This window comes from Peromyscus eremicus, chromosome 14 (genome assembly GCF_949786415.1).
Source record: "Peromyscus eremicus chromosome 14, PerEre_H2_v1, whole genome shotgun sequence".
Lineage (NCBI taxonomy): Eukaryota > Metazoa > Chordata > Mammalia > Rodentia > Cricetidae > Peromyscus > Peromyscus eremicus.
Genome location: NC_081430.1, coordinates 6,055,226 through 6,067,763, shown reverse-complemented (window position 1 = coordinate 6,067,763; position 12,538 = coordinate 6,055,226). Strand labels below are relative to the sequence as shown.

At 39.9% G+C, this 12,538-nt stretch overlaps 1 protein-coding gene across 1 annotated transcript in view; it reads left to right on the top strand.

Moving 5' to 3' along the window:
- Positions 1 to 4,964, top strand: part of Ahr (aryl hydrocarbon receptor) — a 42,235-nt gene extending 37,271 nt beyond the window's left edge. The window contains exon 12 of the mRNA XM_059279854.1: positions 2,293 to 4,964. Coding sequence (XP_059135837.1) covers positions 2,293 to 2,430 — 138 coding nt within the window. The 3' untranslated portion in view covers positions 2,431 to 4,964. The remainder of the gene's footprint in view (positions 1 to 2,292) is intronic.
- Positions 4,965 to 12,538: the final 7,574 nt, after the last annotated feature.

Here is a 12,538-nt window from a genome sequence, read left to right as displayed (position 1 = left end):
GTAGGTATATGAAACCGTGACCAACAGTTCAAAAGGGTGCTTCTCATGCCTGGTGTTGGGGCTATAGAGTGAGTTCAAAGGCAACCTGGAAAAACAGTGAGACAGAATAAAATTGCAAAAAGGTCCTGAGTATAGCTCCATGGTGGAGCACTGAACTAGCATGTACTAGCTGGATCTAGAAGGTTGGCAAGGCCCTTCACTGGATCTCCAGCACTACAAAATAAATGAGTTAATTGAAGCAGCTCAGGAATGATTTTATGACTTATCTTACTTTATTTTATTTCATCAACTATACACTATAATGTGAAGGTTCTATAGACTGTGAGCTCTGTGGGGGCCCACAGAGGCTCCCTAGTAAGGAAATATAGAAGTAGATGAAGAAAAAGGATAGAGATGCAGGATAGCTTTGGGATAGCTTTGGGAGGACCCTGGGTCAATACCCAGCAACCTTGAGTTTATTTCTAATGAGCTTTCTATAAATTAGCAAGGGGAGAAGCAAAAGACCTCCCCTTTCAAGATCAAAGCAAAATGTACAACCAAGTGTAGACCCTTCAAAACACCTGGTAACTATGCCTTTGGCCAAATCATCCTATTGTGCAGCCTTGCTGGGTAAAGCAAGCTCAGACTTTCTGACCTTGAGTAAGGCCTTACTAGGGAGCCTCTGTGGGCCCCTACAGAACTCTTATATTTGTTCTTCCTTTTTTCCAGCAGTTCTGAAAATGAGACTAGTTTTAGTGTAAGAAGGCAAGTGTCTTAGTTATGGTTACTATTGCTGTGGTGACATGCCATGACCAATAGCAACTTGAGGAGAAAAGGGTTTATTTCACTCACAGTTTCATATAACAGTTCATCATCAAAAAACGGGCTGGAACTCAAGCAGGGCAGAAACCTGGAGACAGGAGCTCATGCAGATGTCATAGAGGAATGCTCCTTACTTTCTTGCTTTCCATAGCTTGCTCAGCCTGCTTTCTTGTGGAACCCACACAAAGGGCTGGGCCCTCCCACATCAACCACTAGTTAAGAAAATGTTCTACAGGCTTTTGCCTACAGCCAGATCTTATGGAGGCAATTTCTCAATTGAGGCTGTATCCTCTCCAGTAATTTTAACTGAGTCAAGTTGACATAAAACTAGCCAGTACTGACCCTTTGTCAACTTGACACACAAAACATCACTTTTCAGTCAACCTTTCCTTTCTCATTTATCCCCAAGATGGCACATTAATATTAATATAAAAGATATATAAGAGATAAATGTAAATATATAAAATGTAAAAGATAAATGACTTTAAAAGTCCCATGGTCTTTATAAATTTGAACACATTCAAAGTTTGATTTCTTTAAAATATCCAATATCTTCTAAAATCCAAAATCTCTTTTAAAAGTTCAAAGTCTTTAAGCTGCGGAGTCCTATAAATCAAAATACAATTAAATACCGTCTAACTTCAAGAGGAAAGAGCCAAGGCACAATCACAATAAAATCAAAGCAAAACCAAACTCCAACTCTAAATAACTCAGTGTCCAATGTTCTGGGCTCCTCCAAAGGGCATGGGTTACTCTTCAGGCTCCACCTCTGCAGCATAACAGTTGATCTTCTAAGATCCAGTGGCCCCACTGTAGCTGCTGCTGTTCTTGGTGGTCACCCCATGGTACTGGCATCTCCAAAATGCTGGGGTCTTCTGCTGCAACTGGGCTGCGCTTTCACCAATAGTCTGTCCTGGACTCTCTTCATGGTGCCAAGCCTCAAGTTCCCTTCATGACCACATTTAATTGTGGGCTTTCAACTGCCACTGAAGCTGCATTTTCACCAATGACCTCCTGGCCTCTCACAGCGCCAAGCCTCAGCCGCTCTCCATAACCTTTTCATGCCTTCAAAACCAGTACCACCTGGGTGACGCTAACACTACCAGGTTCAGCTATCAGCACATGGTGCCACCTTGGCTGCCTCTGGAACACAGCTTCTCTGTGCTCTCAGAAAACAGCTGATTCTTCAGCCCCAGCTGGCCTACCATCCAATCTTTGGAGGCATTTTCTCAATTGAGGTTTCCTCCTTTCTGATGACTCTAGCTTGTGTCAAGTTGACATAAAACCAGCCAACACAGCAGGCAAGCATTTTCCATTTGGTAACTCGCAGAAAAGTTCATTAAACATGTATTACAAATAAATTTATTAAATCATACCTATCATGTAATGTTATTGGAACAGCAAGAATCATGCAGATTGAAGGGTCTACAGCGTTCTTTTAAGGTGTTGTTTAGAGATCTTAACAAGTCACTCTGCTGTTTTTGTTTTCAGTTTCAGAATCGGGGAGTGTTAAATGAAACCTATTCGTCTGAATTAAACAGTGTTGGTCACACTCAGACTGCTGCTCATCTTCATCATCCAGCAGAAGCCAGGTCTTTTCCTGATATCACACCCGGTGGATTCCTGTAGCTTCAAGCCCAGGATGAAATTCATTCAGGAACTGTCAATGCTGGGCATCAGGACTCTTTTTCCAAACAAGATTTGAATCTTTGTGTTTAGAAAAGGAGTTTAAAAACATATTGTCAGTCACCTATAGAATGGGAAGCTCCCTGGGAGCGTAGGGAGAGACCACATGCATTTACATGGCTTCCGTACCTCGGGGTGCACAGTGCTCACTGCGAAGAACTTTAGGACTCTGGAAATTTGAACTTCTCTGCTCAGTGACTTCAGCCAGAAAAACAGTGAAGTACTTTGAGCTTTGAACTTCAGGATTCTTGTTAGTATACCAAATACAGAGTTACAAGACTAATTAATTTCCTATTTTTTAACTTGTTTTTGTCTCAGATGTTAAAATAAATGGTTTGGTGCTTTTATCAAAAGAAAAATCTCAATGTTTTCCTTCTGCACTGTTAATACAAGTGCCTCACATTTTTTTCTATCTACCTGTAACACAATAGGGTGTCTATTTTATATAAATATTTTTTATCTTTTTTTGAATTAATATTCTTTCTGCACACAATTATTACTGGAGTTTCCTACATCCCATCATTTTTATTAATTCGGGCATGTTTTTACTGCACTACTTGTCCTCTTCCTTCAGAGAAAGGGCAAAGATGACTGAGAGAGAACTATTTATTATGGAACATACTTACTCTGGACTTTGGATGTTCCTCTGTGCCTTACGTTGAAAATTTGGAAAATAACATGTTACCAAAATTATTTAATTATTACATAAATATTAAGACAGTAGCACTTACATTTTAACAGTGTTTTCTGAGAACGCCACTGTTTGCTTTCCCTGACACCTCCGTATTGATAACGGAATACCACCATGGAAAGTGCTCAAGGCAGCCGTCTTCACCAAGCTGCAGGGAAGGGAAGTGGAGTTTGTCTAGCTCTGTAGTTAGTAAGCAAAGCACTCATTTCATTGTGTATAAATTGTCTTTAAAAGCTATGTTGGGTCTGCAATTCTTTTTGTTATGTTGACCTTATAAATTTCACTTCTTAGACTAGTGGAAGCTGTTAGTTTTTCTCATATTTGAGGAGTGTTAAGATTGAAGATGCCATGTTTGGTGCAAGGTAGTTTAATGAATGAAATGAATGGTGCACTGCATAAATGTAACGAACAAAATAATCTGTAAAATATTTTCAGTTTTCATTGAAGACTAGTCCTTATCTCATATGCATATTTTTTTCAGTGTATCTTGTTAAGAAATCAAATAATGAGTTGAGGCTTTTGAGCTGGTATTAAGATAAAGATAAATATAATTGGTTCACCTCCATACATTGTTTGTATAACCTTTGCTGCCAATATGGCAAATTTGTCACTCTGCAAAATTTACTCTTCTAAAATGGCTTAAAGAAAAGAAAAATGCTGGGGTCTGTCATTGTTTTGCCATTTACTTAGATATAATATATGAAGGACATGGACCTGTTTTTCATATATTGTAAAAAAATCTGATGAGATCCCAAACTGAGATGGAGTATTAAAATACAGCAATGGTTCTCAATCTGTAGGTCTTGACCTCTTTGGGGGTCACACAACCCTTTCACAGGAGCCACCAAAGATCATCAGAAAACACAGATATTTATATTATAATTCATAACAGTAGCAAAATTACAGTTACAAAGTAGCAATGAAAATAAATGCATTGTTGTGGGTCACCACTACCTGGGGAACTATAATAAAGGGTTGCAGCATTAGGAAGGTTGAGAACCACTGAAATACAGGCTCTTTTATTTTTCTTTTGGAAAATGAAGGTTTGTAAACATGGCTTCAGGTAAAAGGATTTTTCAATTCCATGCATTTTCAGTCAAAATTCTGAATCTTTAGGATTAAGCATTGAGAAACGACTGTCTAAGACATTTCACAATTTGCTTCCAGCATGAGGTATCACTAAGCGTTTAGTCCAGTGGTCTGGGTTTATGTTCCATTTTCATTAAAAGTTGTCATAGAAACCATTTTGTCAATCTCTGCTACATGTTAACAAGTGTTCAATTAAAATTACTTGGGACGTTGTAAGTATGGTAACATTTAATTATGCACTTATAAAACTGAAAGTTTTAAAGGCAATATAGTGTGTTTTTTTATCTATATAAAATGACTAAAACATCTAAGAACAATAAAATCACATTAAATTGAATATGCATTTTGTCTGTATTGCTAAATGCCAAACAAAAGAAGTTATCAAAGCACTACTGGACCGAGGGATTAACTTGTAGATGAAATCCACATCTAAGGCTGTGTGTGAGACTGGAGTTCTTCCCATCCAGCTATTGTAACACACCTGAGCACTTAACCAATATGCCATTGTGTTAACCTCTTCCAGTTGTTACTCTGCACAAGCCAGCTTGTTTCAGTGTGAGTAGATCTTAGGTTTACACAGCTGCCTGCCTGCTATCCTTCAGACTGTTATTGCTTACATATGCCATGCAGAGATTTTTGTTTATAATATCCTTAAATGTCAAAAAGAAAATGTAAACAATGATATATGATAATAAAATAACCAAGTATGAGAAGTGTTTTCATGCAAATTCTTCTTTCTGTCTGTATAAAGAAAGCAGTTCCTGTACCCTCACATGATTGCTAGGTGGAGGTCGTCTTTATAGGAAGGCCAGCACCAAGTCTTTCATGTAAAATGTTTTAAGTTCTCTCTCAGTATTTCATCTGAGCAAATTCAAGCTTTAAAGTGATATCCCTAACCATCCCTAACGACTAGTGTGTTTATGTTGGTGACCATACATGACAGCAAAATTGTGCAGTGGACCACACCCCTGAGGTTTGGACAGTATACTCGGTGATGTGATGTGTACGCATCAAAACAGTCTGCATCACATCTCTTACTATATATCACTGCATAATGATACATGAGTATAATCTTTCTGATCTCTGCACTCAGTTCAATGGCTTCCAAGACTGCTGACCCTAGGGTGTTGGACACTCCGAGGAAGTGGGTGGTAGTTGTGATTCCTGTCTTACATTTTGCAGATGACCTTGCTTCCAGTTTTACTGATAAAATCAGTAACCTCACCCAGTGTTTCCCTATACCTTTATCTCTTCAGCACTACCATCCCTAGCCTTTGCTTTCCTGTAATACATAGGAGGAGAGGTTCCTAGACCTAACCATTTCTTTTTATTCTTTGGAGTTAAAAATAAGCTTCGATGCTTTCTTCTTTAACTTCCCGACTTCTGTAGACCTCCCTGTGGACAGGTTACCATCAAATTTGGGAAAGCATGGTCCTCCCCCTAATTTGTTTGCCTTGCTCGGAAGTTGTTTTTGTCTCCTCACGTCCACAGTTCTTCCTTTCTGTGTTACTGGGTTGCCGTGGTTCACATCAGTCCTTGGCACGTGCCTTCTAAGGGGATGATCACATCATACCTTCAGCGAACTCTTTCTTCCCCTGACTCCCAGGGCTTTAGTTTTCCTCCTCACACCCCCTTTTTATCCTCTCACGCTTTCTCAGCCCTCTCAGCTCTCCAGTCTCCACTCACTGTCTCTTCCCCAGACACTCTTCCATCTTGATAGGTCTTAGTTCTGGTTTGGGTTCTGTACATGCTCATCCATTCTACAGTCTTACCTGCATGAGGAGTACCCTCAAATTTCTGTCTTACTCATGACTGGCCCTCATCATCTCTTGATTCTCTTGATTGTAAGTGACTTCCAAATAACAGAACAGAAAGGCAGAAAAATAATTCATGGAAAACTTCACACTCTTAGAGATGAGGAGACTGAGGCCAAAGAGGTAGCATGGCCTCATATTCAGTGATGAGGAGGGATATCTGAGTAGACCTGCTGCCGAAGCGCAGAGCTGCTGGCCCTGCACACGGCTTTCCTCTATCTTCCATTCCACCTGATGCTTAGTTTAGATCATTACATCCCCATGAGGCAAATTTAGTGATTCCATTTTAATAAACTACTAAACCAGATTTCTACAACGCAATCGAAATCTCCAAATGGTTGTCATACACAGAATAATTGTCAAGAAAATATGTTTATATTTCTTCAGAACCCCTGCTTATGTTAATTTGGTGGCAAGGGATATTTTGTAGCTATTACTGAGTTCAGGACCTAGGGATAGGAAGGTGCTATGGACTGGATCTTAAACATCCTCCAAGTCTTGCCACTCAGTTACACTTTATTGAGAGGTAAAGGAGCCTTTAAAACGTAGGACATGTGGGGGGATATTAGGCATTGAAGTTGTGTCCTGAAAGGGGACTTGAGACTACAACCTTCCCCTCTTTGTGTTTCCTGAGTTCAGTGAAATGAACAGACGTTTCTACATTTCCTTCCTGCAAGGTGTACTGACTGGGCAGTGACATGGCCAAGAAACCATGGATGGAAATCCTGGAAACCGCAACTTATTCCTTCTCTCTTAAGAGAAGTCTGTTAGCTGGGCACTGGTGGCACATGCCTTTAATCCCAGCACCAGGGAAGCAGAGGCAGGTGGATCTCTGTGAGTTCGAGGCCAGCCTGGTCTACAGAGTGAGTTCTAGGACAGCCAGAGCTACATAAAGAAACCCTGTCAAAAAAACAAAACACAGAGATGATAGATAGATAGATAGATAGATAGATAGATAGATAGATAGCAGACAGACGACTAGCTGACTGATATACTGACTGACTGACGACTGACAGACTGACTGATGACTGACGGACAGATGGACGGACGGACTGACAGAGACATATAGACTGTCCTGGAGTACCTGGAGAGACTCAATGTAATCACCAAAAGTTCTTTCCAGAGGAAGGTTGGCGAGTCAGAGGGGAGGGAGAACAGAAACAAAGAAGAGCAGGAAATATTAGAAGACACTATGCTGATACTGTTGAAGATGCAAGACCACGTGCCAAAGAATTCAAAATGGTCCAAGAGGCCAGAAAAGGCAAGGAAGTAGCGCTCCCCTAGTGCTTCTAGAAGAAGCCTAGCCTTGCTGATGGCTTGATTTCAGAGCTAGCATCCTCTAGTTCATAAGTTCTCAACCTGTGGTGGGTCATGACTCCTTTGTTCACATATCAGATATTTACAGTTTGTAGCATTAGCAAAATTACAGTTATGAAGTAATAATGGAAATAATTTTATAGTTTGGGGTCACCACATGAGGAACTGTATTAAAAAAGCTCATATTGGGAAGGTTGAAAACCACTGCTCTGGATCTATTAAAGTAACATTTGTGTTATTCTAAACCAATAAATGCAGTAATTCATTATAGTAGCCATTAGAAATCAACACAAATGTTTCAGATTTTAAGGAATGATGCAGTTGGAATGGAAACATCTCCATTTTCATAATTTCTATAGGAAGAGTTACTCTGTGTATTCTCCCAGGCTACAGCGACTTTGCTGTTTCAGAGAACAGCCAGAAAGGTTTGGTAATACTTCCTGTTGATCCTCCTACCTTTAAGTCCCTCTGGACCAAGAAAAGAGACTGCACTTTATGAGCGAGACAGTGGTGCCCGGGAGGCTCCAACCTTGCTGTAGAGAGCAAGCTTGTGTGGAAGAGCACACTGCAGCCTTGCCTTCTCCAGATGTTTGCCTCATGTCAGGAGTCAGGAAACGCATTGCTCACAGCCTCACACATGTTTCTAAGGAAGGGTCTTCATAATGTGTCTGCTGGTTGCAAATCACCATACAAATTGGCCTGATTCCTAGAAGAAAAACAAGGCTTTCCTGAAGTGGGTTAGACATTATACTCACATACACATCTTCAAGTAGTTTTCTGCATTCAAAATTAACACAGGTATTTTGAGGGTAATTTTGTAACTCTGTAACTAAAGTGCTTGTGTGAAAAAATAGTAAGTTTGTTTTTTCAAACCTCTCTCAGGATATTATCACTTCATGGAGTCCAAGGGAAGCCCACTGAATGAGAACAAATCACAAGCTGTTAAACTATTGTCCTTTAGAAACACCTTGCCAGGTACTGATTCAGTGTTTTATTTGAACAGAAATTTCAACTCTAATATTGGAACTGATTTGATTATCACACAATAAGGTCAGTTTATAGTCCTGTGGTTTTCTATTTAGTGTCTTGAGACCATGGTTGACTGTGAGTAACAGAACCACAAAAGTGAATCCTTGCATGGGGGTTCTGCTGTATTTCCGGGTGGTTTTCTGTGGTAGGACACAATGAGGTGTGAATCACTGATTTAAATATATGCCTGACTTGAGCATTTACAGTTTTCCTCCAAGATTTTACACTGGATCCAAATCAGGTTATTCTTGCATTTATTGAAGAATTATCCCTCTATCTGATGGAGTTAAGGCTAAAATGTAAACTGATGTTTAACTGAAATGCTCTTTTAAATATACAAAAGTATTATAAACATATTTTAGAATGATTTGGCCATCTTGCCAAGTTTCAGGTTTCTCTCTTTGATTCAAAGAAAGTATGAAATGAAGGATAACCCACTGCACACTCAAAGCAAGCATTCTCTTTCCTACATTCATCTAGAAATCAGTGTAAGTCCCGGTACAAAGAACACTTGCAAAATCTCTGTGTATGTATCAATAAAAAACCTTAACTGCAAAATGGACATTTAAAGACAGGAAGAATGTGAGAGCTGGAAGACGGGCAGGAGTGTAAGGAAGTGCTGCTTCTGGTCTTAGCCGTTGCTCTTGTGAACTCACAGCAGCTGTGGTTACCTACAAGAGATCAAGTCAGTCAACACTTCAGTATGCATGGGGAGGGCTCCAGTGGGAGAGCAGTCATTTTTCTTCAGGGATGTGGCTACTGGAGGTTGCTCATGCCATTTGAGCACTAACCAGACATAGTGGGTTATTAAATTATCAAAAGGACTTACATGTGAGAGGGGGAACTATTGGAGGAGTCCAGGGAGGTGAGAGAGATAATTTGCCTTGCTTCTGAACATGGTACATGCATGAAATTGTCAAATAAATAAATAAAAATATTCAAAGATACAAAAATAAAAATTAATTTCACAAGGGAGGTAATTAACAGATTTCATGGTGTAGCAAGGAATGCTGACATATGAGTAGCTCTGATGCTTTCAACGTGTAAACTTTCAGTGGGTTTGGGGGATTTTGAGAACTCCTTGCTTCCATTTTACATTTGTTTGAGGTAAATCAGAAAGAATCTCGAAAGGTATCCAAGAGCTTTGTGTTAATGTCTACTGTTCTGCTTGCCCTAACCTTCTTCACAATGACATGTTCTTGGTGATTTCATCTCAATAGCATGTTGAGTCCCTATTTTCAGAATCTAGCTACAAAGTGTTTAATATTCTATTTACAAATGTAAGTGATATAAGATGTTGGTATGGAGACCTTGTGATCAAATGAGTTCAGGAAAAACCTGGGCAAAAAAGAAGTTAATTAGTTCCCTTTGCTAAACATTTTTAATGTGTTAGAGTAGATTATAACTTTCAAAAGAACTGGTGTGCAGATTATTTCAAACTTGACATCTGAACTCTTTACAAAAATCTTTCACATTTTGCTAGTGTTCCAAAGAAAACATTGAAACAGTCTCTCTTGTGGAACGAAATCCCAGGCTCTTTTCTCATATTTCCTTGTGGCTCAGTTTGTATTTTCAGATACAATTTGCAACACATCCCCTGCATTTTCTATCCTACAGGAATGCGCCATCTTCCCACAGCACTCACAGCGTAAGAACTTGCTCCCCTCTGCCTCCCATTTCCCAGTCAAGTTTTTCACTTTGTGAAGACCTTAACATTATCTCTGCACCTGAAGTATTTGCTATGGTCTCTGCTCCATGTCATTTATAAATAGATCCCAAAGTTTCTTTTGTTCAAACTTGAGTATCAAAATACTCCTTGTCAGCTATGCTGTTTCGACAATCTGTAGAAAATTCCATTGTCTTTGTTTTTGTTTTTCAAATCTTAGTTTCATCGAGAGTTAGTACTGAAAGCAGTCTGTGAGACATGTGAGTCAATTTACTGTAGCTATCACATTTAAATCTTTTGGATAAGACTCACATGGTTTTGTTTTCATGGCTAGAACTAGGAAAAGAACGTGTTTTCTCTTCATCAAAAAACAAGCGGCTTTCTCTTTTATTTGGAGCACCAGGAGGCTTAGAACACAGGGCAGAACTGGGGTGATGCTTGGTGACATCCGCATATGCAGTTGCTGTGTTCCCACTCTCTCTGGCTTACATTAACCCATTCCATTTCATCTCTTTTTACTAAGTTATTTTTCCTGTGTGTACTGTATTACTTTACCTCTTGTCATCAAACTCAAGTCCCCCTTTGTTACCAGCTCTCTTTGGAATAATTTGCATATAAGTAATGAAATAAAATAGAGCAAAGCAAGGAATGTAATGAACAAAAGAAAATCATTCTGCCCACAACTCTGATACCAGACATCACTACTGCTGGGAGAGACTGATAATATTCACAGTTCAACTTGTAGCTCATGTTCACAAGTTCATAGGAGCTGATTCTCCCCCTGTTCTTTTAGTGCTCACATTGTAAATAATTGAGAAATCCGATCCTTAAAACGCTTCAATTAAAAGAAAAATCATCAAGGGTCTGGAGGATATGACATGAATCATCAAAATCATTATGAATTATGCCAGCTGGCCTTATGAGATGTAGTCAGAAGTTTTCCTGTATCCTGCCTGTCTTGCAGCTGCTTGGACAAATAAACACACAAAAGTTTATATTACTTACAAACTGTATGACCTAATGGCTCAGGCTTCTCTATAGTCAGTTCCTATAACTTAACCCATTTCTATTAATCTGTAAGTTGCCATGTGGCTGTGGCTTACCAGTACTTTCACATCTTGCTTCTCCTGGCAGTGGCCGCTGGTGTCTCCTCTCTGCCTGTGCCTCTCCTTTTCCTGTCTCTGTCCTGGATTTCCCACCTGCCTATAAGCTGCCTTGCCATAGGCCAAAGCAGTCCATTTATTAACCAAAGGGAACAACACATATTCACAGCATACAGAAAGACATCCTCCAGCAATGAGGGAGGATAGGGATTCTCCACAATTTAAATGCAGTTGAGTGGTTCCCATGGTGTGACACAATCTGCAGAGAACCCTGTGGGCCAGGCAGGAAGCAGAGTGTAGATGGGCCCATGATGCCACCTAGCCATGTGTATGTCAAGCCTGGCACCAGAGCCTACTACGGGTTTACATTCGTAATCAGTCAGGACAACTACTCCAGGTAGGTGCCCAAGGAACCAGACACAGATCTCTGAGGTCTTCAGTGAAAGAAGCAGAAATCAGGCTGGACTTGCTGCTCCTGGTGAATGGCATCTGAGCTCAGGTGTAACTCACAGAGGAGCATTCATTGACAGCCTCATAATAAACATTTTCCCCATGCTTGGTTAATGACACAAAGATATTTTATTATTGTACTTCAAATGAAACAGCCCCACATGCCCCTCCACGATGTCACAGGATAGAGGGCAATGGAGGCTGGCATCATTTTCTCTCACCTTATTGTCCACTTTCTTTTTTTTTTTTGGTGTTGTTGTTTAGAATAAAATTTAGCCAAACAAATATTAATTGGGTTGTACATAATTCAGCATTTTTTCATTTTCATATATAGCTTACACCCATTTTATTTTAAGACCGAATATCTCTATGTATGTCCTAGAACTCACTATGTAGACCAGGCTGGCTGGAACTTAGATATCCACCTGCTTCTGCCTCCTGAGTGAAAGGATTAAAGTGACTGTGCAGCACACACCCAGCTAGGCCATAGCCTTATTGAAGTATAATTGACAGAATAATGATAACCATTTCAAGTTCACAGTTCAGCATTTTGCTGTGTGCATACTTCACATAGTGATCACCACAGGAGTACAAGGCAGTTTCTGTGTAAGGAAGAGAGCATCTCTGCAAATCACTCTCCAGAGGAAAATGCTGAATTGCAGGTCCCTCCTCAACTCTCTGGGCTGTTTTGAGATCCCTTGATGCCCAGACCTTTTGTTTTCATCTGGTCTTACTTCCAGACTCTCTACAGACCAGATTAGTACTTCGTGGTTAATTTATAAATGATGTCCATGCAACTAGATTGTGAAAGAATGCTTAGATGAAGAGTAGATTCAGGTAGCAAGGGACAGGCACACCTCATCACCTCAGCAGGTTCCGTTCCAATTTGGAC